The sequence below is a fragment of the Bos javanicus genome, chromosome 13 (assembly GCF_032452875.1).
Source record: "Bos javanicus breed banteng chromosome 13, ARS-OSU_banteng_1.0, whole genome shotgun sequence".
Taxonomy (NCBI): domain Eukaryota; kingdom Metazoa; phylum Chordata; class Mammalia; order Artiodactyla; family Bovidae; genus Bos; species Bos javanicus.
In genome coordinates, this window is record NC_083880.1 from 57976471 (window position 1) to 58004078 (window position 27608).

Consider the following 27608-nt stretch of genomic DNA (forward strand, 5'->3'; position numbering starts at 1 on the left):
CGGGACCGAGCGTCCCCCTGGGGCCAGAAGCTGGGCTCTGCCCTTCAGCTTTACCATCACTTCAGTTAATCCTTCAGAGGCAGGGAGTGTTGCAGAAGGTATTGTGATGCTTACTTGCAGATGGAAAAACTGAAGCACAGAAAGATTAGCCCAATACCATGATGGAGCGGTCTGACTGGAGGGCCAACGTTCAGGGCCACAAGAGGGCTGGATCTCTGTGCTGGCCACTCACCAGTGTTTTCCTGCCTTTGAACTCACTGAGAACTTCCTGGGTTCTTAAAGCCTCACAGTCATCCACCCCTGCAGCAAACAACCAGCCCTGCCCTAAGCCTGGCTTATAAAGGAATCTGGGACCCGACAAAGTGAGGGACCTGCTCAAGGTCACCACTCTGGGAAGCAGCAAAACATGCTGTTCAGCAACCCTTTTGCCACACTGGATTCTCTGACACAGGTGGGGTCACATCCCCAGATCCCCCATCATGGATCTTACACGTGACGAGGAGGAGGAACACAAACATCCCTCTCTGTCTTGGAGGTGCATGGGTCCTTTCTCTCTTGGGGACAGAGAAAGTTTATCAATAAAATACATTCAATCTGAGGATCTGATATTCAAAGTGAAACCATCAGCAGAGAGAACAAAAGGTCATTTAAAACAGGCACAGGGCCACTCCACTTGAAATTTTATTCTTGCAGATGTAAAGGCATGGCTCTATCCTGGAGAAGCAGTCCTTGCTGGTGGCCTGGGACCTGGAATGGAGACAAGTCTGCTGCTTGCATCACTGAGCTAGCAGGAGCTCTCCCAGAGCATCGCTACACACTGGGGCTTGACATTTAACCCCAGGGACAAATGGCCGGACTAGGAGGTCAACACCACAGACTTTTATTCTGAAAGCTGAATTTCCATTGCATTTTTTCCACCTCTAAGATTGCAGTAAAGATGTATGTGATAAAGAAGCCACTATCTTCACATGCACTGTGATCCTGCCTGGACAGGGAATGTCAGCTTTACTGGAGTTGGGTCACGGTCTTCCAACTACTATCAGATTAATGTTCATTTAAAAAAATTGAAGTGAATTAGGTTTTGAGAATTTCAGATCTCACCTAGCTGTGACAAAATCATGCTCTAGAATTTCTTTAGAATGGGAAAGAACTTAGTCTTAGACTGCATTTAGATTTCAGTAGGGCACAGGTCTAGCAGAAACACTGTCTCATCCTTGAGACTCTGCTTTCCCAGCTGTGAATGGCTTCCAGTCCTCCACTATGGAGGCCTCTAAGGCTGAGCCAGGATTATCTGTAAAGATGCCCAGAAGATGAGAGCCATCAGAAGACACTGCTAATTCTCAGAGAAGTTGGCTCTTTAGCTTCAACAACACTGGGTCACACACAAAGAACAGCAGCATCCAGAGACCCTAAGAGCTGTTTCCTCCCACTCTTTTCCCCTTTCCTCCAGGAGGTGCAAGCCAGAAAGAAGGGCATGTGGGCTGCAGGCCCATCCTACAGTACACTGACCCTTCCTTTCCATCTCTCCATCTTGCACCATGCTCCTGTCCCCAGTGCCTTCACAATGTCCCAAGAGCAAAAGGAAAATAACTGTTACTGGCACCTAGTATGGACCAGGCACCAAAGAAGGCATATTTTCCTTAGTTCTCCCATCAGTCTTCACAACAACCATAAAGATGGTCATGTCTTCCTTTTCTAGGTGAGAACACAAGGCTTAGAAGGGCTAAGCAGTCTTGCTTGGGCCACATGGCCAGTATCAACTGATGGACCAGAACTCCACACTGGTTCTGTGTCCACAGTCTGACTTCCACGGCACAGGTTCTCAAAGCATTACTCGCAGACCCTGAGACATCTCCACCCCCACGTCAGGTGGTCCATAAAGTCAAAGCTGGTCCTGATGATACCAAGACATTACATGTCTTTTCCACTGCACTGCTACCCCCAGTAACAGTGGGCACAAAAGCAACAGTGGGGGAACCTGCTGGTGCCTAAGTGTGGACACCAGACGGCAGGCACTGCCACTCATGTGCAGTGTGTTTAAAAGGCCATCTCACTTAAGAATATCCTCGATGAAGCAATAAACATCACTCACTTCACTAAATCCCAACCTTGGACCGCGCATCTTGGCACTCTGCTCTATGAAAACACACATCAAGCATCTCTGCTGCCCTGGGCAAAGCACTTGTGTAACCACCCCGGGTTATGAGCTAAACTGGACACTTTCGCATGGAACCACATGGAACCACAGAAAACTATGGGCATTCACACCGGGTATATGGCAGATATTTTCCTAAAAATGAATGAAGTGAACCGGTCACTGTAGGGAAAACAACTTGTAGCTCTTGTTGGTGATAAAATCCAGGCTTTCAAAAAACCTTAGAATCTTGGGAAACCTCTCTTGGCCACCAAGAGCTTCAGTTTCCCCAAGGAGATCAGAAAGGAGAGTGACAAATGTACGTTTTTGATGCTGGATAATGAAATCTGTCGACAGCTGCAAGGTCTGTGTAGCTCAGCTGGCATAATACTACCAAAGCCACCAAGTGCAAGGGAAACCAAAGCATCTTGGTGAAACAAAGTTCAAATGGTTTACTGGGACGGGGTCAGAGTCTACACTGTGCTGACGAACGTGAAGAAAAGTGCTGCTCGACAAGTTCTGGCACAGCATCAAAGAAGAACACCTACAATTACAATATATATCGTGGTAAAGGTGAAGATCCAATACACATCATATTACCACTGATATGTATTGTAATTGTAGGTATTTTACTTCATATGCATTGTAATTGTATTTGTAATTGTATTGTATTGTATTGTACAATTGTACTGTAATTGTAGGTATTTTACTTCATATACATTCACCGAAACACCCTGTAACAGAACGAAATGCAAAAGCAACTGAGAGAATCCAGAAATTAAGGAAATATGCAAAACCTATCAAATAATGCCATAATTTTTTGAAAAGTTATCTTTCACTAAAAAATGTGTGAATTGTATTTATTAAAATTGTTATGAAAGAATTAATACTTTTTAAATTTCTCAGTTTAATTTGCAATACAACAAATATTGATACAACCCACAAACCGAAAAAAAAAAAAAAAAAAGCTGTTTTGGTCTTTAATTTCTAAGCATATACAAAAGGGGCCCTGAGACTGAAAGGTCTGAGTACCATTACTCTACATCAGGGTGCCTTGCAGGCCCCTCCAGGAAGGAAATTATCTGGTTGCTAATTCAAGTGAAGGCACTGGTGGCTTCCTACAGTCCCCTCTTGGGAGAATGTGCCATTTAAAAGAGAAAGCAGTTCACACAAACCAAGTTTCCGCCCCACGTGCACACGGCTGCACACACACCTGTCCCTGAGAGGAGGAGACTGGGGCGTCCCATGCTCGGCTAACCAAACCACCTTGCTGCAGCGTGCTCCCCTCTGCAGGTGTCGCCGTCTGATACCCCTGCCACCCTCAGAACTCACAGATGTCATCAGCCCACCTCCAGGCCTAGAGTGCATTGCCCGCCAAGTTGCCATGTGCAGAGTTAGAAGGACCTCACGAAGACAGAACTTACACGAAGACCTCCGAGCTCATGAGAACACAAGCACACAAAGAAGTGGGTACTGGTGGCAACTAGCCCACCTTACAGGAGCACTGGAGACAGCAGAGGGGGCGGTCACATACCCTCTGTAAAAGGCACGGACTCAAAACATGGAAGCACAGACGCCCAGCTCACCCTAAGGCTGGCGAGGAGAAAACTTCCAACTGAGTGAAAACGATGACCACCGGTGAATTTCAGGAAGCTCAGGGTGTGAGATGGGTGCTTGGCCCCTCCCTCTCTGCAGCGACGCTCCCTCCGCCTAGAGCAGCAGGTGGAAAACAAGATGTTTGCCACCCACCAGCTCTCCTTTTCTGTGGGCTCCCCAATCAGCGATCAAGAGTGAGGAGGTCAGGTGGCACCCAGACTTCCTGAAACTTCATGAAGGCTCCTGGGCTTCAGCATCTGCATCGTGCTGCCCCCAACTCATGCCCAAAAGCCTGTATTTCTCAGCCGCTATCATCTCATGTCAAGTTCAATTTGCTAGACCCTACTAGCTGGGACTTTACGAGAACATGACAGAATAAACGTTAATCGTTTGTTCTCGCAGCTCCATACATGCAAATTGTGACAGAAATTATGTACTTTTTTCCATGACAGGCTATAAAAGAGCTTCCCATTAACTTAATTTATTTCACTTGAATTCCAGAGACACTGATGATAAAACCCTCTTAAATGAACCATCTATCCTACTTTTTAAAATGTATCGCTGATACTACATTAAAAAGAGGCCCGTTACCAGGAGACGGCCTGGAGACCAGGTCACCACTCACCAGCATTAATGCTTTGTGATACACTGTCAGCTGAATGCAGGTTGCAAAAGTGGGATCCTGTTAGGAAAGGGCCTTCACAGTCATAAAACACTGGATCAATAAGATCGGACTTTCTTCAGAAGACATGCAGAATATACACTACTTAACACACACAAGCGCACACACCTCGGAGAAATGACTTCATTAAATGCTGCATAAAAGCTTATGAGAACCCGGGCAAGTCACAGATCACTTTCATCTGCATTATAACGGCAACAGAGCACATGAACAAAAGCTTAACAAGGCACCCTGGCAACTGCTTTATTATTATTTTTTAATCTCAGAATTTTATCTTTAACATGCCTCTCTCCTGTTTACATGACCACCATCTCAGTGCAGGCCTCCTCCAACATCCAGGTTTCTCCTCCCAGATCTCCCACCTCCTCCCAGTTTCTCTCAGAGCCCCTGTAACCCACATATTCCATCTCCCCCAAGTACCCGGCTCACCAGCTTGATAGTCCTCAAACGAAAAAAAACTATTTCCCAAGTAAAAGACAATCAATCCATGTCCACAGTCTCGTTCTCTCAGTTTCCTGATATGATCCAACAATTGTTCACGCTGCTGGTCCAACAGGTGTGCACAGGGCGCCGGCCACGCCCACACCCCCAGGTGTTCTCCACTGCGCCTCTGACCCCGTTGGCCTTAGGCGGCTGGCACATCCCTCGTGGTCCACCTGCCCTACTCGCATCTCAGTATGCCATACCTTCTCGGGCTTTCTCTGACTCTGAACCTTCTACTAGTCTGACTGTCACGAGGGGGTCTCCAACTTCAGCTTGCAGCAGACCTACCTGGAGTGTGTGTTAGAACACAGGTGGCAGGGTCCCACCTCCAGCTTCTGATTGCACAGGTCTGGGGTGGGGTGACGGGTTCCCAGCTGCTGCTGCTGGTGATCCAGGACCCACACCCGGAGAAGGTGGGCTGAAAGCACCCCTGAAGGCCGTCTCACCCTCTCGTCCTTACTGGACTTACTGTCAGCGGACACCACCCATACAGAGCTCTCCCACAGGCTCCCCTTTCCCACACTCACTCTTCATCTCCTGGTTTAAGACAATGGTTTCTAAACTTTTTTTTTTTTTGGAGGCCACAATTTGCTGTTTTTATTTTTGGCCTCAGGATGCGGGATCTTAGTTCCCTGACCAGGGACTGAACCCACATCCCCTGCAGTGGTAGGGCAGAGTCTTAACCACTAGACCACCAGGGAAGTCCCGGTTTCTAAACTTCTTATCACCACTGTCCTCTCACTATCTCTTCGCTTTTATGCCTCTGTCAAACTGTCGTCTACCAAACTGCATTTACAACGTCATAATGAAGTCACTGCTCCACTTTTTTGGAAACTGATCAGAGACAAACCAGAACTCTGTCAACAGCTTATAATAACCAGTGTTACCGCAATGAGGCGACAGAATTCTAGCCTAAAGCAAAGGAATCAGACATTTTAGTTAGACTAGGTGCCCTTATCAGGAATAAATTTATCATTTCCTTCAGGATGCTCAAAATGTTGAAAACAAGACTAATTTCCTGGACTTCTGCCTATTCAGGGACCCATGGATGGAACTATGAGTCTAGTGGGTAATTAATCTTATCTACTTATAAATTAGTTGACACGGAATTTGTCTTTGCGTTCTCTAAAGGATCTTCCGGTTCAGTATAGATCATTTTAGATAACAAACTCTTCAGAGTCTGATTAACTTATCTGTGCAGTGTTTACAGTACAAATGTACCCCAATACTGCTGGAAATGAGGTGCATCATATACACGCCTAAGAACATGGCTCACTCACTCCCTTTCATAAATATCTTTTAAAATGCACATCTATTTTCAAAATTCCAACGCACTTTCCTATCTCCATTAATGCTTTCTAATGGAATCCCACATAGCCTTTCCTGAGTACTCTCATGTTCTGATTATCAACTCACATTGCATCTGTCTTAATCTGAACCACATGCCAGGGCCACTGTGCATGGAGAAAGGTTTGTCCTGAGGCTGGGGTTAATTTCAGACCCCCGTTATCTCTCCCATACTTGTCCTCTGGAGTGTTCCTGTCTAGGCCTTCACTGTGGCCACCTCTCACAGCTCTTCCCTTTCATCCTGTGATGGGCTGGACATCAGAATAGGTTAACAGAGAGTCTAAAGTAAGGGTATAAACAGTAGAGTTAAGGTTAGAAGCCCAGGTGTATCAATGTGCAGGGAGCTGCCATCAATGACAGGAACATGACTTTTGGCTGCTCCCAAGTTGGGCTTGGTTTCTGCTCCTTGGCCACACTGTAAGAGCTGACATTACTTTGTCTAAGTGAGGTGGACTGAATGTACTTGGATAAACCCTCTTGACCATGATCTTTTAAAATGGAAAGAATAAGTAAACTGTGTTAAACTCACAAAAAGTGAAACATGGGGTTCTTCTTAAGAAACTTAAAAATTATAGTAAACTTTTAAAGAAACCATTAAAAGCACGATTAAGCTAAATTTTTATTGGTAATCTACTCCCCCCTCTTTTTAAAAAAACCAGAATCTCAACTGGGGAAAAAGATTAAAGACATCTTGTAAGTACGACTCTGAGTTGTTCTTATCTGAGAGTAATAACCCTGATTCATGAAAACCATCTATAACAAGGTTTCGCTTATCAGAGACTTCCAAAGCAGATGATCACACGAACAATGATGCTGTTAAGATGCCTGAACCCCCCAAATACAGCTCCTGCTATCAGCACTTGACAGACGGATGCCTGACTTCCTTCTCTAAGGGCAGTGGGCTTAGACTCTGGTGCTAATCACCTAAAAGCTGCCACCCAAGGTTGGCTGGTCCAGGGCAAGCGGGCCGCTCCACTAAACTGAGTCAGCAAAATCTTAGGAGGATTAATTATCAATTGTGATCCTACCCAATTACATTAATTGACCAGTGATTCCATCCAAGAAGAGCTGCTGATATTCATTCTCTGTCCTCTGGATTTTACTGGAAGAACTCTGTGCTTTAAATGTGATTGAAGTAAGTGCTGAAAAGGGCTATATGTCAGGAATGAACATTGTTCCTGAATTCTTTGAATTTAAAATACAGATTCAGACACCAGAAGACTTGTGTCTGTTTGTCTTCAATCCACTTTCGATTCCCAGGGTACACTTAGTAAAGTGTATCTGTACCTAAATACTGGTATCTTTACCGACTCTTTCCAAGGCCCACCCCGCCAAACAGATATTTTGCATTTCTAATTTGCTTGGTACATAGGCAACCAATGTGCATAATTGAACTGCAAATGGAAGCGCGCTTGCTACTTTAGTGAAATTAGAATTCAGTGAAGGTGATAAAAATATTAAACTTAATATCATATTACAGGAAGCGTAAGTATTTTTGATGGCCCATAATTTTACCACTTCACCTGCTGTATCTGCTGGCAAACATGGTTTGGAATATTAATGGAAAACTCCCTCGTTATTAAACTACAGTATTAAAAAAAAACCCTACAACCACTAACAGCTTACCACAAAGACACTTTCAGAAATTATCTACCTTAAAAATATTTCCCCACCAGACAGTTCAGAAAACAGATTTAATTTTGTAAAGCTAGAACAAATGGAGAGACCCCCCACTGCTTCAAACAATTCATTAATTCAAAAAGTTCTATTTTCCTTGCATTTAAAATCTCTGGGGGAAAAAATCCAATCTCCTCTTCTCCAATCTCCATTTAAGTGTGCCTATTTTGCTGAGGTCCAGATTTGAATAATTCAAAACCATCTCTAGTAGATGGTGTGTGTCAAGGAGCAAGGGGCCAAAACCATGGCATTCTGGGCCAATTAATGCAAACACAAAGCACCCAGCACCCTCCCACCCACTGCACTGCCTCATCCAGCAGACAAGACCCTGATGGGGCAATCAGAAAGAGAAGAAAGGAGGACCCACCCTCATCTAAAGGGCAAAGAGAAGGACTCACTCAGAGACTCGGGTGACTAGACCCCACAACAGCCCGCTGGGAAGTCCATAAGTTTCCAGCTATGGCACTTAAAGCTCAGTTCATACCAGTTTCCAATTGTAACTTCACCACGCGAGTTTATAACACGGGGATTTGTTCCGTTTAAGGACCCCAGTACGAGACAGAAAGTGCCACTTTCTGAAGAAAATAAAACAGGTCAGAGCCAAGACTTTTGACGCAGAATGTGAGGTCCCGAGGATCAGATTAAGCTGACGGCGGAGAAAAGGTTCACAGGGTACATCTTGAAAGACATCAGACAGCTAGAACGTCTCAGTCCCCCATAAAAACCCGACCTGCAAGCCTTCAAAACCACAGTCTCTCTGGCCAGCTCCAGATACCATCCTCCTCCTCTTCTTTCTCTCCCTGCTTGCTCCCCTTTTCTAAGAATGATTTATAACCTTTCCTAATAGCTATTAGGGTTTTCAGAAATGGGGAAAGAACAACTTCCCTGGACGGTATGCTGCGACGTTCTGTGTAGACAGGGCAACACTGCTAGTTATTTTCAGTTGACCTGATGACCTCCTTTTCATATGTGAAAACCTACTAGTGACTTTTCACTATAAACAAATGCATATTACATAAAGAAGAAAAACAAAAATTTCTTGAATTAGAATTAGAAAAATTCCATAAATTAGTTAAATGCATCAAACTGATGTATTTCTAAAAGTGCAATTCAGATATGTATAACCCACCTTCAACAGAAACCAGCCAATCTTTGTCAAAGTTAGTGGAAGAAAATGCAACCCCAGTCTTGTACCACACTTCCAGTTAAAATTCTGCAGCACTAGTAACATGAATACCATTCCCTCCATCTTACAAATGAGAAAACTAGAACCTTCAGAGGTTAGTTTTGGCCAAAGACCGGCCAACAGGCTCAACAGCAGGGCTTGGGTTTCCTCTCAGGTTTCTGCACCCAGGTCTCCTCATCTCTGAGTAGAGTGGGTGCAATCCAGCTCAGCCACGCGTGCCCACGGAAGGGAAGCTGGCCTTGAACCCTCTGCACTGCCCACTGCTGGCGTCCTCCTCCTCCTGAGGAGAGGCCCTCCGCTGAAGGAACCGGGAACTCCACGTTCTCACCAGGACGCCATCACCTGGCTGTACTGTAAGAGAACCCTTGAAAAACTACAATGCTTTCTGCCCCAAGACACGGCCGTCTAATAAACAACACAGTGGCCCCTCAGCACACAAAACCCCAGCAAGCGGAGGCTGGCCTCCGGTGCCAACGGGTGAAGCTGTCCCGGAAAGGCGACGGAATCAGGCTTCACCCAGGTGCACCTCAGCACTGAGGCCAACACACACCAAATGAAAACAAAGGGGCCCTTTCTCACGTGTGAGCATAATCTTGTCTCATTAGAAGGAAGGCCTGCAAACACAAGGACATTTTGTTATTCAACTGCTTTTTTTCCCAAGTAAATGATACTCTGAGAGCCAAGGTATTTTGTTTTATATTTATTTGTAAGCGGGGCCATCCCCTGACACTGCTGAGGCAGTTGTTTTGTTCAGTCACTACGTCGTACCCGACTCTGCAACCCCATGGACTGCAGCACGCCAGGCTTCCCTGTCCTTCACCATCTCCCGGAATTTGCTCAAATTCATGTCCACTGATGCCATCCAACCATCTCGTCCTCTGTCGTCCCCTTCTCCTCCTGCCCTCAATCTTTCCCAGCATCAGGGTCTTTTCCAATGAGTCAGCTCTTCACATCAGGCGGCCAAAGTACTGGAGTTGCAGCATCAGTCCTTCCAGTGAATATTCAGGGTTGATTTCCTTTAAGATTGACTGGTGTGACCTCCTTGCTGAGGCAGTTGGTGTCACCAAAGAGCCACTGGATCAGGACAGACACCTGGCTTCCACTACCAGCTCTGCCATCATCACCACGTGCCTCTGGATGATTACCCCACCCCCCACCCCCTGAACCTTTCCTTCTTATCTGCAAAAGGAAGGCCACAACCATGAAATCTTGGTCTTCCTTAGCAGACAATCATAAATCAAAACAAATGCCCAGGGTTAGTTATTACTTTAAAAACCACTCCTCTGATGGGGGAGGGGTGAATCTTTCTGAAAGAGATACACTTATGCTCACCCATTCATATTTAATATCAGAAGGCACACCTACACTGTACATCTTCCTGTCGAGACTATTTTATTCAGAAAACGATGTTGCTGCCCCAAATTTACTGTGAAAACTGGCTAAGTCTCATCTACTGACAACTGTGCTTAAATATGTCATGGGCAACGAAATCAAGAGGTAAAAAAGAAGTCAACTTTAAAAAGAGAATAAAAAACATCAATTGCCCTTGATTTCAACAGAAAAATGCAAACCACATGAATTCAAGGAATGCTGAAATGCCAATATCCTGGGTCCCCCTCCCTAACCAGTGAGCTACAGTGCAGAAGGTTTGGGGACTAGAGCCAGACAAGCAGGATCTACATCTTGGTTTTGTCACCCGCCAGCTTTGTGAGCCTGTGGCCACCGGAGTCGTTCTGGTACAACGGGGTAACAATGCATTCCACACTGGGCAGATAACAGAAATCACACGAGATAATACGTGTGCAGACCCAGCACATAAGAGATCCTCAGCAAGTGTTGGTTCCCACCCTCCTGATTCCTCCTGGATAATAACCTGATTCGAGAGTCCGAATCAGGTCTTGCAGCTGCAGAGAGAAACACGCAGGGGTACAGCCAGTGTGGGCGCACCCTAATGAGAGAACCCAGAGGATGCAGGGAACAAGTCTACAGAAACCACGAGATAATGAAACACCTTATATCTTTCCAAAGAGGTGAGTCATTTTCTTTCAGGTGTCAAATGAATAGCCAAATGTATCACAATCAAAATCCATCAGGAAAAAAGTCAGCCAGATACCCATTTCAAATGAGGAGTAGCTTCTAATGATGCCTCAGAGCCCTTGGTGACAGTCTCCTGATATTTGAAGGATTAACACACACTCCCCAAGAGCTCCTCCACAAATACAAAAGGCACTGCTGGATCCACAAGTCCTAATGAGCTCAAAGTTTATTCCATTTCTAAAATACATTTAAACTCAAACCCATCGCTTACATCTCCTTAATTCTGAAATCCAATTCTCAGTTTGGGCACTCTACCAGCATCTTTTCAAAAGTTGGACTCTGGAAAATAAATGCACTCTCAGACAGAAGGGGGGAAAAAACCCATCAGACATGCACAAAACTTGCACCCTTGAATACATTCCAATTTCCTCAGCCTTCATCTCCCTTAGCTTTTCACAATCAGTAAAGTGCAGTTACCAATCATTGGAAATGACATGAGCTTAATGTCAGAAATCATTTAGCTTAAATAAGAAAATAACTCCATTTAGCTTTCTCCCACAAAGTAAAATTAAGTTTGTTTAGCCCTTTTTTTATTTATTGCCAAAGGGCAGATTTAATTTCAAGGGAGTGAAAACCCAACTCATTCTCAAGTAAAGTCTGATGTTAGCACTTTAATTTTGCTCTAACTATTGAGGCACAAAGGCTGTAAGCATTAAACTAAAGAGGCATTAATTATGGAAAAACAATAGGTGAGTGCGACCCACCGAGATTCTTAATCAGAGGGTAGGGAGCTGGGGGGAGATGCCTACCATCTTCCTTTGCTATACTGCAAACACAAGCTTGAAGAGACCCCACTGCCTCTAGGGAGCCTTTTTAGCCCACCCTTCAGGCCTTCATTCTCAGAACTTACCAGATACGTTAATCGAGGCCCCTGCATCAATGATCCCACTGTTGGGCCTCACGCAGTACCTACGTGGTGCCGTGGTCTTCACTTTAAAACACACATTTCGATCTGTCGGGTTGCCAAGCTTCAGGTTGGTGGTGACAACATCGGTGAAAGGACCTGCAGAATGAGACAGGGACTGGTTGGGGATCCCATGAGGACCACGCGGAGGAAAGACTGATTTATGGTACGGGGTCAGGACAGATGTGGAACGCGGCTGACCCATGATCATTTCATCATGACACACAGGAGAGATGGGCTGAGGCTGACGCACAAACAGTGACAGCTAAAATCCACCACGGTCTCGTCACACCACCAGGCACCTGGCCTAGTGAGTATTCCAACAGACAGGGTCTCCCTGATACCTCACAACTTTACTGCCAGACAAGAACGCTGAGGCTTGGGAGAACGTACCACTTGCCTAAAATTTTCATGGTAGTTAGTGGTAGTGAGGGTCTGCAACCAGGCAGCCTGAGTCCAAGGCCAGCTCTTAACCTATGCTGAACACTGATTTCCACAGTGACCAGATGAAATCTAACAGAGAGAAGGTGAAGAACTAGACTTGGGTCCAAAATGATGATCAAAGGCAGAGTGCCGAAGGCAGCAGATGCAAGAAAGACTTCCAAGTGTTAGTGGTCTGCAAACAATAACCCCCAGCACACACAATACAGTGATGCTACAGCAAGGTCAGAGTCCTGTGGGGCAGCCCACACCTACAACAGTGCGTTCGCTTTTAACTACCCAGGGTATTGGAAGACTGAAACAAAGCTCGGTGCCCTAAGGGTATTTTTTATTATTATTTATTCATTTTCTACTTTATTAGATTTTTTAATTAAAAAAGTAAAACATGCTTCTCAAAACAAGCCAAACAATAATAAAAGATGTATAAAGAGGAAGTTAATAAGCTTTCCCCTGTCCCTTGAGGTAACTAATATTAACACTGTGGGAGATCCATCCACATCATCTGTGCTTACACAAACTGTACATGCATACATGAGTGTGTGTGTGGGGGGTAACAAAAATGGGATCATACTACTCACATTACTCTGAAACTTCTCTGAAACCTGACCCGTAAGGTTTATAAAGGAGTCAGGTGGGAGGGTTGAACTATAATGTCTCTTAGGTCCTTTTCAACCCCTTTTCAAATTTACATCTTTTCACTGTGTACAGCAAAGGTGTCTTTGTGCGTCTTCCAGGCAAGCTCTTTACTCCTATCTTTACGTTCACAGGGAATTCAGAGATGGGGTGGGGAGGTATATGTGCCCCTGTGCTCACAAACTAAGAAATACATAGTTGGTTCATCTGCTCTGTAAGAAGATCCGCAACACAGATATTTACATCTGTGCCTAGAACATTTTTCAGTGAGACTCTGAGCTTCTGAGGGCAAGAATGATACCGTACCAGTTCTCACATCTCCGACACAGTGCCCGGCATCTAGTGAAGGGATGGGGGCAGGGGTTGAGAGATTGAGATTGACTGACTGAGAGTCCTTCACCAAGGAGGAAACTACCTCGTGGATTACCACCAGCAAAATTAAAATCTCAGGCTGCTTTCTCGCCTCTGGAGGTACTCTGGGTATGAAAAATCAATCTGATATGGGCTTAACAAATATAAATTAAGAAATCAATAACGGTGAAAAGAAAGAAAGGAAAAGAGACTCAATTCCAAAATAAAATAAACTACAGCCAGTTCTGCTAGAAAGCTTATTTTGAAAATGTGAATCTGTTTCAATGTGATTGATGTGCATATTAGGGGGACAATCTGAGCATAAAATGAATTTCACATTTGCTTATGTGTGATTTGTCTGCAAGAAACGCTAAATGATCACAGAAAACAACATCCAGCTGAACTGAATGGCAGAGAGATACAGAAAACACACAAGTGCACACATCTCCATCACTACCAACTATGCGGGCTCACCCCGCGGCCCTCACAAACTGTCACCCTTCCAGCGACCACTTCCACGGGCAAACGTCAGCTTTTCATGGTAAAGTATCATATTTATTACAGTATTTATCTATTTCTGAGCCATTTAATGTGTGCTAAACTGTGCTTCTGCTTATATTAGGTTCCCATCTTTATGTGTGTCTCTGACCAACAAAGCTTTTGAGTGTTACGCATCTAACCTTGTTCCTTCCTCTTAAGTCTTATGGTCTTTTGTGCTATTTTGTACAGGATGGCGATTTTTAGGAATGCATATATCATGTTATAGCAGGAACTACCATACTACTGGATTATCTATAGTTTTGTAGTTACTTACACTAAAAGCTACTTCCATTCTTTGAGCAATGACACCTTCAAGAATGAAATGGCTAGGGAATTTCCCAGTGGTTCAGTGGTTAAGACTCCAGACTTTCACTGCTGAGGGTGATAGTTCAATCCCTGGTTGGGGAACTAAGACCCTACAAGCCACGTGGCGAGTAAAAAAATAAAAAATGAAATGCCTAATAACAATTTCTCCATTTGCTTACCTTTCCCATAAGCCTTGCCTTTGACCCTCCGGCAGCCAAACTGGAAGCCACGAGAGGGGGGCATTCTCCAGGTCCAATTGTGGCCAGACGTGGGGTGTTCCGTCTCCCCTACTGACTCCACCACACAAAGCCTCTCCCTACAAGCTACGTCACCCCCTTACTGAGGGTGGGCACCCTGTGGCTCCAGGGGATTTGCAGCTACAGTGAGGGAAAGCCAGGTGCTGACCATGCTTCATCCTTGGATCAAGTTGTTGGCCTCCAGGGAGAAACAGGACACTTGGTGCTGAAGGCAGCACCTTTATGCGGGATTATCCAGGGCTCCACCCTTTTCTAATCCCCAACACACGCAGTCTGGCTCAGAATGAAGATGGAGGAAGTTTTCTCCCAGTAAGTCTCTGCTTGAAATGGTATCACTTCAGCAATGGTAAAAAAAAAAAAAACAAAAACCAAACCAAACACAACTCTGGTTTCCTGGAGTCAAAGCTATTAAACAAGCACACAAACACAGCTCAGACCTACACGGGCACGATCACCATGTACATACATTCTTTGGCCCTCACATAAAAAGGGCCCACTACAAGAACTCCACATAAGCATAGCTCCAGCTCTAATGGCCCCACACTGCTTGGGGGGAAAGGAGGAGAAAACAGATTTAAAAAATGTAGACATCTGAAAAAAGGTGAGCTTCCAAATACAAAGCCTACGGGGGAACAGTACTCTCATTGACAATTTGAATGTGATTCATAATCCACCAGGCCTTAAAGCTTTCTAGATACAAGCTGAAATCTGTTCATTTCAACAAAATTCTGCCTCAAGAACATGGAAGCATCTTCAGATCAGAATGCCAAGAATTCATAAGAGCCCACAAATCCACATCCACCACCCCACCCTGCCAAAAAAACAGCATTTTCTAAGGTGGTTTGAAGTATACTAAGCAGAAAACAGGGATTTGGTGAGATTTCACTGTGATGAAATTAAGAATACTCGTTTCCAACTCAGTTTCTCCTGTCCCTTCCTCCTCCTGCTGCCTCATAAATCGGAGTCAGGGATAAATTTAAGTGCATTTATCCTTTGCAGTGACCTTTTCTTCTAGGTAGTCCACAAAAATTAAGCAAATTTAACTGTGGACACTAATCTGCTTCTGGAAACTCCACTGGTTAACCTATTACACAGCAATCTAAATAATATTTTAACCTATATGATTCACTTAAAAGGTAGTCTAAACTATTAAAAAACAAACATTATTTGCAATAAATAAGCAGAATAAATAAATATCTCAGATTTCTCCCTCAACAAAAGTATTAGAGACTTCTTGGGCTTATGTAGGCCTTTTTTTAAAAAAAATCTAGAGGAAACAATACTAAAAATATAGGCAAGTGAACAACGTCACTGATAAAACAGCAAAGTCTAATGTGAAAAAATCAAGACATTCTGTAAAAACAGGCCAACCCTTCAACCCACCCTCCAGACAATTCAAGAATTTTACTGAAAACAAATTCTATTTGATTTGAGTAACTACAGGAAATAAACTATGTTAGTGTTCTCCTTTTCTCTTGTATTAATGAATTAGAATATACAAAAATCCCAATAAAAATGATGTAAAAGCTCGTAAGCATCATTCAGATTTTTACTAGTCATTTTCCTTTCATAAAACTGCCATTTCCATTAAAGCATTATGTAAAAATGGGATTTTACTATACCAACATGGGTGTTTATCTCCAATGAACTCAAACACTGGTTATGCAGTACAGTCAATTTTACAAATGAAATATTCACAAACTAGACTTTCTTCTTTTAAGAGATGAAAAAATGATTTGGTATCTCTAGAACTGCAGCACACTCATTTAATCATTTTTCTTTCTAATCTTCTAGTCTTTCAGACAGTTATGCAGATATTTTAAGAACATCTAAAATGTGAAATAGGAGGTCCCCCAAAATGAAACAACATGAGTTTGAGAGAAATTAGGAATATTCCTTAGAGTCCTAATTTTTTTTCTTTTCAGCCATTTGAATAATGTTCTTTATGCCCTATATTATGCATATTCATCTGTGAAAATGCTTGTGAGTTTGATAGATGCTCATGAATAGCATTAACTAACCTGAATTCAAATTCCATAACATGCTTTAAAATGTATTAAGATAAAACTAAGCACAGTATAAACCATTTCCTCACTCAGGTTCAGCTTATTGTCATTTGAAAGTGTATATTTTAAGACATGAAGATCTAGAATTGTCCTGTCTTAGAAAGTAAATAATAGAATGTCAGCAGAAATATGCACAGCATTAAAACTAAAAGCAGAAACAGTGAATCTTTCAGTCTTCCTTACAGAAATGGAGCCTCATAATTATAAAGCTTTGGTTTTAAAGATCAAGGAAACACAGTCACAAGCCAGCAAACTCCTCAACAGCATGACGTCAGACCTCAGGTAGGGGCAATTTCATTAAAAAATGGCTGGATAAACGTATCAATCAAGAAACACAAGAGCACTTTGTGGAAAAAATATTCCATTAAATCTTGAAAGATTTTACCAATATATGCATGGTTTAAGTACTTCCTTTCTGTGACCATTCACTCCAAGATCCATGGAAGAAAAGACTGTAACAAAACTCTTCCTTTCAGAAAGAGGAAACAACCATTTTCATAAAAGAATGACCTAAGCATTCAGGTCCCAATGACTTTTCTAAAGGTAACAGCGGAAACGCCAAGTGAACTCAAAACTCAATCTTGACCTTACTTATCTTTGTAACTTTAAGCAGATCATATCACCCCACATGTAAAGCGCAGGACATAATTTAAGGGGTACTACTTTTACTTAGCAATTCAACTAGAAAATAAAGACAGATAGACAGACAGACAGACAGACACACACACAATTATAAAACCTCTAGAAGATAACATAAGAAAATCCAGGTACCTTGGGTTTGACATGACTTTTCAAAAGATACAACATGGAAGGCACAATCCATGAAAGAAATAATTAATAAGCTGGACTTCATTAAAATTAAAAAGATTTGCTCTGCAATGGATACTGTTAAGGAGAATGAGAAGACAAACAAGCCAAATACTAGGAGAAAATATCTGCAAAAGACATACTTAATAAAGAATTGTCACCCAAAATATATAAAGAACTCTTAAAATTCAACAATAAGAAAATGAACAACCGAACTTTCAAAAACAATGGGCAAAAGATCTGGACACCTCAGCAAAGAAGATATACAGAAGGAAATTAAGATCTACAGATAGAAAAAAATATAGAAATGAAAAGATGCTCAACATATGTCATTAAGAAACTGCCAATTAAAACAACACATGAGATACCAATACATACTTATCAGTGGCCAAAATTTAAAACACTTACAGCATCAAAGGCTGGCAAGGATGTAGAGCAACAGTTTTCATTCCTCACTGCTGCAAATTCAAACCTCTGGAAGACAGTCTGACTGTATTTAAAACACACACACACACACAAACTCAATATACTCTCTTACTACACAATCCAGCAATCACACTCCTTGGTATTCACCCATGGGAGCAGAAAACCCACATGCACACAAAAACATGCACACAGATGTTGACAGCAACTTTATTTATACTGCCAAAACCTGAGAGCACCAAGATGTCCTTTAGCAGGTAAATAAGCTGTGGGACATACAGACCACGGAGTATCATTTCACACTAAGATGAGCTATCACACCACGAAAATTCAGACCCAGATGAGTCTTAAATGCACATTACTCAGTTAAGGAAGCCAATCTGAAAAGACTATACCCTACATAATTTCAATTATATAACATTCTGGAAAAGGCAAAACTATGGAGATAGCAGTTTGCAGGGCTTATGAAGGAATGGAGGGATAAACAGACCAAGGACAGAGGGTGGTCAGGGCAGTGAAACTATTCTGTGTGATACTACAATGGTGGATGAGTGTTATTACACATTTGTCAAAGCCCGCGGGATGTACACCACCAAGGCTGACCCCCGACTTAGACCGTGGACTTTGGGTGACAAGGACATGTCAGTGCAGGTGTATCAGCTGTAGCACCATTCTGGTGCTGGACGCCGACAGCGGAGGAAGCTGTGCGTGCGTGGGGCCAGGCGCAACTCTGTGCTAAGTTTGCTGTCAACCTAAAACTGATCTTAAAAAATAAAGCTTTCCACCCTGCCAAAAAAAAAAAAGAAGCACCCTCAACATCTCAGATATTAAGTATCACTGATTTTTAACAGACATTATGTAGATATAATTGGATAAAGATAAATGAACAAAGATGCTGCGTTTTGCTTTTCCTTTTCTGGAGTTCATGAAAAATTCTGGTGTTGCAAATAAATATTCTTCCTATGTAATATGTCTCCTGATGTAGCTACGATACTTTGAAACTCAAACTGGGTGTTACCAAGGAAGTTATATACCAATTTGATATATTATCTATCAGGTCTCAGCTTTCCAAATATAAACTTAGAGTTATTAGTTCCACACCAGTTTTTTTCACACTGCATAAAAAGAGCTATATTATTTTATACTCTTGCAAACACAATTGAGGTACATCATCTCTCTTTTCTTCAACCCTCCCAAAAAACATGTTACCATATTTCACTTCAACTCTGAAAAGATTACCTTCTGGGAAGGTAATAATCTGTCTCCAGAAGCCTAGGACTCATGATGGATTTTGTTAAGACAATGAAATTATGTTTGAGGTTTTAATACAACAGACTCTGTGTATGGGAAAATACATTAAAATGGGGGAAATGGACACTCTAAAGTAAAAACTGGCTGGATATCTTACAGATGTCTTCAAAACTGATCCTTTGACAGTCTGTTTTCATTAAAGGTGTCCTACTGCCTCCTGCCCTCCCAACCTACCTGCAGTGCACCAGCCTTCTCATTATTCTTCTTGTTTAGGTTAGGCTTCCGCTTTCAGAATGTAAACTGCCTGAACAGAGAGACTTTTCTTGTTCACTCCTGATCACAGGTTTCCAGAGCATTTCCAGACGTAGCATGGATGCTCAATAAATGTGCTGGAAAATGAGTGAATGGCCATGCCACACTTCCATCTGTTTTAAACAAGGCTTTCTCTCTTCCTGAACCCTCCCTCCTGGAGGCACCACCAGGCTCTGGGTGAATCAATACTGAGCTAGCTACAGCTCCCTCTGCAGGATTAGTCCCCTTTTCATCTTCTGCACAGGACTCAGAATCAACGTGACAGTTCACGTGTTCCTTTCCTGACTGCTTCCCACCTGGAGTGAACCTCCACACAATTCAGCACTGGATGTCCAAAGCCTAAAACCGCACATACCACACACATAGTAATGGGCTCACTAAGTGTGTGCAGCCTGAACGGATACCAGGTTTCCTCAGAGGCAACCCAACTCATTCTGACACGTTTCCTGTAAAAGAATGCCTCATCCGTAACTTCGCTCTGCAATCATGATATATTTGGGCTGACCATACACAGGTTGAAGGTACTATTAATAAAAATGGTCACTTGTGTCAATAAGGCTTTTGTCACTATTATTCTATGATAATTTTGTTTAAAGTTGTCCCTCTAAAAAATGAAAAACAGATTTCATAGTAACAGATATCCAAAGAGGGTAAACTCTTAAATAACCATGAACTCAAGAGTAACAACACTGGGAGATTTTTTTTTAATCTGTTTTCTTGATTTAAGTCTTAGCTCACACATTAATTCAATGTTTTACAAACAAAAATAAAGCTTTGCAATTAATGTGCCTTTACTGGCAGACACTGGATTCCAACACTTCAGCAGAAAGCCTTATTATATATCTCTGATTCTGAAAGTACCACAAATAAAAAGAACCCGACACACACACATAACTTTCCCAAAGAAATCTCAGAATGCAAAGTGTTCTAAATTAATAGAGCAACCAACCCACCTGATATCCCTGGGAGACAGCCAGCTATTGAGAAGCATCACACCCATTATTATAGCAAGAGAAATCAAAACCCAAGAATATTCACTAATGATCTAGACACTGGCTTGATTGAAAAAGACTATACCAACATTTAAGGCTGCTTATTCAACTCACTAGTTTCCTAGCTCCTCTGGAGCAAAAAGAAATAAAATTCAGTCTCCCATCAACTCCATGGGTGGGAAACTACCACATAAGGCACCCTGCTGTAGTGTAAGGACTCAGTGGATCAAAGTACTATGGAAGCTTAAGGACAGGCTCAGGAAAGCTCCCTGCGAAAGACAAAAAGCTGGGCAGCAAGGAACAACCGCCTAACAAGTGGAAGGATATTTGGAGCCTATGTTAACAGACAAGCAAGAATTCAGAACATATAAATAACTCTTATTAAGAACAAATGTGTCAAATTCTTATGAAAGAATTCTACACAACAATTGAAAAGAATGAAGTAGATCTGGTCTTAAAAACATGGTAAGTGATACAAACACCATAATACCACATTAGGTAAAACAAGAAAAAAAAAAAAAAGGAAACAGTTCACACTAAATTCCTCTGAAAAGTAAAGGAGAGAGGAGCATGAACGGGCAGATGTGGAGGGCAGACATGTCTTCAAATTCTTGGTGAACCTTATTCATTAAAGAAAAACTTCAAAACATTTAGTTATTTTGTATTTAGATGTTTATTACATGATCTGTATTTTTCTGTAATTGTATTTTTTCCACATGAAAAGAGCTAGAGTTTATGTAAGATCCAGACAATATTCTGAGAGAATTTTCTTCTTGCCTAGAATGCTCTCTGTATATATAAAAATACTAGAATCCTGAATTGTGGAGTTTCTTGAAAACCTATATATATACACACACACAGACATACACATCAATAGCCATTCTTATGTTATTTTTATAAAAATCAAGGTAATTATTTAAAACATGTTTAGAGTAGCAGTGGTCTCAATTCAAGACAAAAACCCAAACCCCAAATTCTTACAAAATCTATTGTAAAAACCTTGAAGACTATAATAAGCCTTTGCTGCTGCTGCTGCTGCTGCTGCTAAGTCACTTCAGTCATGTCCGACTCTGTGCGACCCCATAGACGGCAGCCCACCAGGCTCCGCCATCCCTGGGATTCTCCAGGCAAGAACGCTGGAATGGGTTGCCATTTCCTTCTCCAATGCATGAAAGTGAAAAGTGAAAGTGAAGTCGCTCAGTCGTGTCCAACTCTTAGTGACCCCATGGACTGCAGCCTACCAGGCTCCTCCATCCATGGGATTCTCCAGGCAAGAGTATTGGAGTGGGGTGCCATTGCCTTCTCCAATAATAAGCCTTTACGCACCTAGAAATAAGACTAGAAGCCTTTACACACCTAGAGATAAATTCTATGACTATTTTTGTTAATGCAACACCTCTTTTCTAAACAGGAAAATGGCAGAACGTTTATGTAAGAGCTGAAGTTTTGTACATTCCATCAATACACAGCACTAAGACATATTATGGTACACCAATGAAGATTATTTTAAGGTGATGGCACACATGTCTAGTGTGAATTTTATATCAGTTCTAAAAAGATCTTAGACTCAATTTTTTTCAATGCAGAATCTTTTGTCCCACTAACAAAACATCTAGTAATTTTTCTCTATTTAAAAGATAAAAATTTGTGATTTAGAGAGATCATGAAAATAAACAAAAAGGTAAGCAATACTCTATTAAATTAAAATTCTACTTAAATATGAGGGGCAGAACATGACATTTTTTCCACACAAAGCAGGAAGAATCAAGACAGAATTATGCCCAAATGAGAGAGACATGCGTGATTAGAGAGCAAGGGGTCCCAATTTCTCAGGGTCATGGTTGTGGCTGTAACTTGACTGAGTTATAAATTAACAGTTCAAGTCAAGTGCTGAGAGTCAGTATCAGCGGAAGTAAAAACTTCCCCAAAATGTTCAATCTTTAATGGAGACGACAGACAGCATACAAACAGCCGCCACACCAAAATCAACACATCCCAAATCACAGCAGACACACAGAGGCGAGAAGCACACACACACTTAGCATTCTGCACCTCTATGGTCCAGCGTGAGTTTTCAATTTGTGAACAATGAGAAATAGCAGAATTCGGTTTATCAGTTAGTATGTAATCTGCTTTGGTTTCCTTTTCAACAGAGAATCTAAGTGGCTACACCAGTGAAAAGAGATCAGCAGCTTCTTAAATTCAACAAGAGGCCAGGGAAAAAGGCTATGAGACTTGGATGAAAAATATCTTCTATTTTCCTCCTTCTCTGCCTTTGGAAATCATATTCATTCTTCAAAGTTTTGCTCAAATGCATTCTCTTTTGAAAAGGCTTACCTAATCTCTCAGTTGGAAAAAATTATTCCTTCCTATACTGTGTTCTAACAATAAGCTGATGATGACCAAATTTATATCCTGACCCTCTCCACTGGTGTCCACTTGTGGCTGTAATAAGCATCTTAAGTTTATCATGGCCAAGCAGCAGAGCCCAATTCCCCTCACCCAAACACACTGCTTCCCATCTCAGGAAAAAGAAACCACCATTCACCAAAAAGCTTGGGCCAAAAGCAGTTACCTTACTTCCCCTCCCATTCCACATTTAATCCTTCAGCCAGCTCTACCTTCAAAAGAGATTTGGAATCTGAGCACTTCTCATCCCATTCTCTTCATTGTCACCATGCTGGTCCAAGCCACAGTCTGTTGGCCTGGGTTAGGGACAACTTATGGATGATGTATGGGTGGACAGATTATTGGATAACTGTGTGGAGGGTGGATGGGTGGATGGATAATGGGTAAGTGTAGCAGCCTCATGGCTTCCACACACACCAACCACACATCTAAATAGCCTACTTTCCCCACACCAGCCATGGTCTTTTAAAAAGACTCTTGCTTAGAATCCTCCATGGTTTTCCAGCTCAGAACAAAATCCAAAGTCCCTCCCATGGCCTGTCTACCGGGAAGGTGCCACCTTCCTCTCTGAGCCCACCGCTCCTCTGCATGCATAATGTCTCTGCTACTCCTTGAACACACCAAGCTTATCGCCACCCTAGGGCCTTGCATTTGTCCTTTCCTCTCTCTTGAATGTTCTTCCCCCAAAATGTGTGCACAGCTTGCACTCATTTTACACAGGTCTCAGTTCCAATACTGTATTGCCTTCTCAGAAACTTGGCCTTCTCCGATTGCCCTCTTTATAACAGAACCCACTTCCAAACCCCTTTAAACTTCATCCACCATCCTCTCAACCCCATTTAGCACCTACCATTATCTCAAAGCATAGTCTACATATTTCCCCTTCTCTTATCTAGTGCCCATCTCCCCCACTAGAAAATGAGCTCCATAAGGCAAAGGTCTTGTCAGTTCTTTCATCTCAGTCTCTCAAGCATCCAGAACAACATTCAGCACAGTGCAGGCATTCAATGAGTAACTGATGACGGCACAGTCCAGGTACTGTGCTAGGCCCTCAAGCTCAGAGACGACACTGCTCTCCTGCCCAGAACCCTGAAGAGACAGGGTCAATACACTTGGACAGCCGTCCCAGGACCCAGCCAGAACTAAAGAACAAGAATCTCTGGGACTGAGGCTCTGGAATGATCTATCTTGAAAACAAAATTATCAAACGATAGTGATGTTAGTTAACACTTAACAGGTCTATTCTAAGCACTTTATATGCATCAACTCACTTAATCCTTCCAACATACCCAGAAGTGAAGAATTTGAGGCATGGAGACATTAAATATTTTATCCTAGATTTTCAGGTGGTAGATCCAGCAGTCACATCCAGGCAGTCTGGCCCAAGAATTCACACTCTCAACTGCTGTGTGGTACTCGACCTCTCACTGCACAGAACACCATGTGGAAATTAACATGTAAAGTGTTGTATAAACACAGGAGGGTGCGGGGGCGGGGAGCTGAACACTGAGGGTAAATCCCAGAGTTTGAAAAGATGAAGGAACACACTTTCTGAGTTGAAGGAAAAGTGTTGGTGTGAGCACGGTGTGGGGTGATCAAAGCACAAGGGGGCCTTGGAAAAGGAGGCCACGTGGCTACAGCAGGAGGGGTCTGAGCAGAGGGAGCGAAAGGAGAAATGGGGCGAGGGGCGATCACATCTGCTATGCTTTTTAACACCTTATAGTTTAAAAATAAGCTATAAAACCTCATACCTATACAAGTCTGGCAGTGAGCTCTACAAGAGAAAATGAAAGGAAGAAAATTAAAAGTGACTCTAGGAAGGCAGGTACGATGAAGGAAAATGGGCTTTCTCTTCTCTTCACGGGCTCTAAACAGTATCCACTGCCTCTGCCAGCCTCCAGGGGAACCCAGATGTAAGAGGAGACGTACTCACACAAGTCTGTGTGTGTCTGAGTGTTTGAACATTTCAGGTGTTTAAAATGGAGAATAAAAGCTGAGACTGTTTTAAAAATAAAAAAAAGCATGGCCCAATTTGAAAGCCTGTGATGCTGGCCTAAGAATTCTGAACACTAACCTGTAGGGTTGAGGGAGCCAACAAACGTTTTCAAGTTTAGAAAAATAACTCTAACAAGTGTACGCAGGGTGGCCTGAAGGGTCAGGGAAGGAGAGAGTATATTAGAGCCAGAGGGGGCACATGGGGCAATAATCCTGCACTCAGGATATGGCAGTGGGGAGAAGCGGAAGCAAAGGGGTACAGGAGACACTGCTGAAGACAGTGACTGACAAGATTCGAGTGGGATGGGAAGAGGGGGCAGTGGAAGACGGGTTTAGGATTCCTGGCTTACCCGCGTGGGTTCAGGGGCCACTCCCAAGACAGGGAAGGCACATTTGAGAGCGTAAGTCAGGAACGCAGCGTGGAATACAGCGAGTCCTGATATACTTTCATGACAACCAACAGGCAGGAATGTCCAGCAGGCAGAAAGCCTCGAGACCAAGATATGCTTGGAGATACAGACTTGGAAGTTTTCTGTGTAGCGGTGAGAGTTGAAAGGACTGTGAATGAGATAACATACAAAGAGTGCTTAAATGGAGAAGATGGAGAACAGAAGCTTGGGAAATGTCAACATCCAGTAACCATGATCAAGGGCTAGGGAGTTCACCAGAAAAGTCAAAGGTGAAAGTCACAAAGAGAAAATGGGTGAATTGAGAAGGGCTTCAGTGGAACATAAGGTATGAGAACTGAAAGGAAACTAGATGTAAACCACTCACTGAAATTCACTGCTTCCAAAAATTTAGTTGTGATGTAAGACTGGGCATTTGCTTAAGCGGGGGAAGATCTGGAGGAAGGTAGTTTCTTTTCAGGAAGGAGAAACTTAAGCATGTTTGTAGGCACTGGGAAAGCATCAAGCAGAACAGAAATCTGAGGCACCAGGAGGCGGCTGACTAATAGAGCGAGACACCACAGGGATGGAAAAGGGATGGAGAGAAGCACACTGCGTGAGAGGTGGTGCTGAGTCTCTGAAACAGGAGGGGAGGATGGTGGGAACATACGTTTGTAGAAGAGAAAGAAGTGACCAACCCTAGGTAGAATATCTTAATACTGAATGTCAGCTGCACATAGCAGCCTTGTTGATGGGTTCCACCATCCCTTTCCACAGAAAGCTGTCTTTTTTTTTTTCCCTCTTTACCTTTCTCGACACTCTCAGACCTGGACATTGACTCCCTGGAACGTGCCAAGCGCCGTGCATCATGCTGAGCACTGGGATCAGGGGTAAAGAAAACCGTCCAAGAGGGCAAAGGCATTGCTGGTTAGTGGGGAAGGAAAGCAAGTAACCAAACACAGCTGACTGTGCAGGGGCACAGGCATGGTGTATGTGGACAGTGTCAGGAAAACGACCGCAAAGACGTGGAGGAGGGAGCAGTGGGACAGGCGGAGAGGTGAACGCAGGAGCTCTGGGACTGGAGGAAGCAAAGCCCAGAGCGCAGGCACGAGGCAGGTGGCGCCGGGGAGATCAAGGGCACAAATGATTTCCCAGGCGTTGTTAGAGAATGCAAATTTTATTCTTTTGGCAATGGGCATACAAAAATTTAAGATTTTTAAGAAAGCAAGAGAGAAGCTAAGATTGGCCCATCTGAAAGTGCCATCAGTATGGAGACAAGCCTAAGGACTGGGACGGAAAGACCAGGTAAGAAACAATTACAGTCATCCACGGAAAGGAGGCATCACGGAGGGGACAAGAAGGACAGGACAGACCTGAATGCCGGGTTCAGAGGGAGCTGCTCAACTGTGTGCATGTGGATACCACTCAGGGAGGTACGTGTCAGAAAAGGAGGTCCAAAGGAAAAAGGAAAAGGGAGTGGGGAAGAAGACATTTTGGGGCGTGTGGCACGTAAAGTACCTGCAGCCCACATCTGAGCTTGGGTCAGCCCTAGGATCACTCTAAACGCTGGAAGAAGCCAAGGGAACTGGCGGAAGAGACAGGGCGACTGGGTGGGGCGCTGAGAGGAGGAGAGAAGAGGAACAAGAGCCGGGGCTGGAAAACCTGCGCCCCTCAGCACCATCCTCAGGGCTCCTTAAGGAGCAGGCGGAAACGGCCAGAGGAGGGGGAGAAAGCCGAAAGGTGGTGCGTGAGGAGGTGAAGGGAAGAGCGTCGAGTCCCGCGCCATCACAGAGGCCAAATGCTCCAAAGAGTACTGTACATGTGAGGTAAATACTAAAATAAAATAACAGATGTAGTAACGAGGCAGTGAAGTGCCCAGGTGACGACTCAGGAGTAAAGCTTGCTAGCACATACGCTCCTCCTGGAAGGAAGGAGCGAGGAGAGCAAGCCCACCTGAGAACACAGTTAACTCCTGTCTGAAAGTGGACAGGGAAATATTCAGATGTTTACTGAAGAGGACTAATTGCCAAAGTTGGGCATGTATGCCTAGAGTTAGGCACGTAAAAGAAAAAAAATAAAATAGTCTTGTTATGAAGGGCACTGAAGGCATAATTCATTAAAAAAAAATTTTTTTTTTAAAGAATAAAATAAAGAGACCCAGGTAAACTGACTGAGTTTTCTCTGGACTGCTCCAGATGACCTCTCCCATCTTTTCCACTTCTGTCATTCTCTGGGCAAGACGAGAGGTTAACCAGGCAGGCACTGTAAACTGTCACCCCCCTGCGCCCAAAACTCCATGAGAAGTTCTGAATGACTGGACTCTCCAAGGAGTG

The 27608-nt window shown here is 43.2% G+C and overlaps 1 protein-coding gene across 1 annotated transcript in view; it reads right to left on the reverse strand.

Moving 5' to 3' along the window:
* VAPB (VAMP associated protein B and C) overlaps positions 1 to 27608 on the reverse strand; it is a 47535-nt gene that overhangs the window by 10548 nt on the left and 9379 nt on the right. Inside the window, exon 2 of the mRNA XM_061437047.1 lies at positions 12053 to 12205. Coding sequence (XP_061293031.1) covers positions 12053 to 12205 — 153 coding nt within the window. The remainder of the gene's footprint in view (positions 1 to 12052; positions 12206 to 27608) is intronic.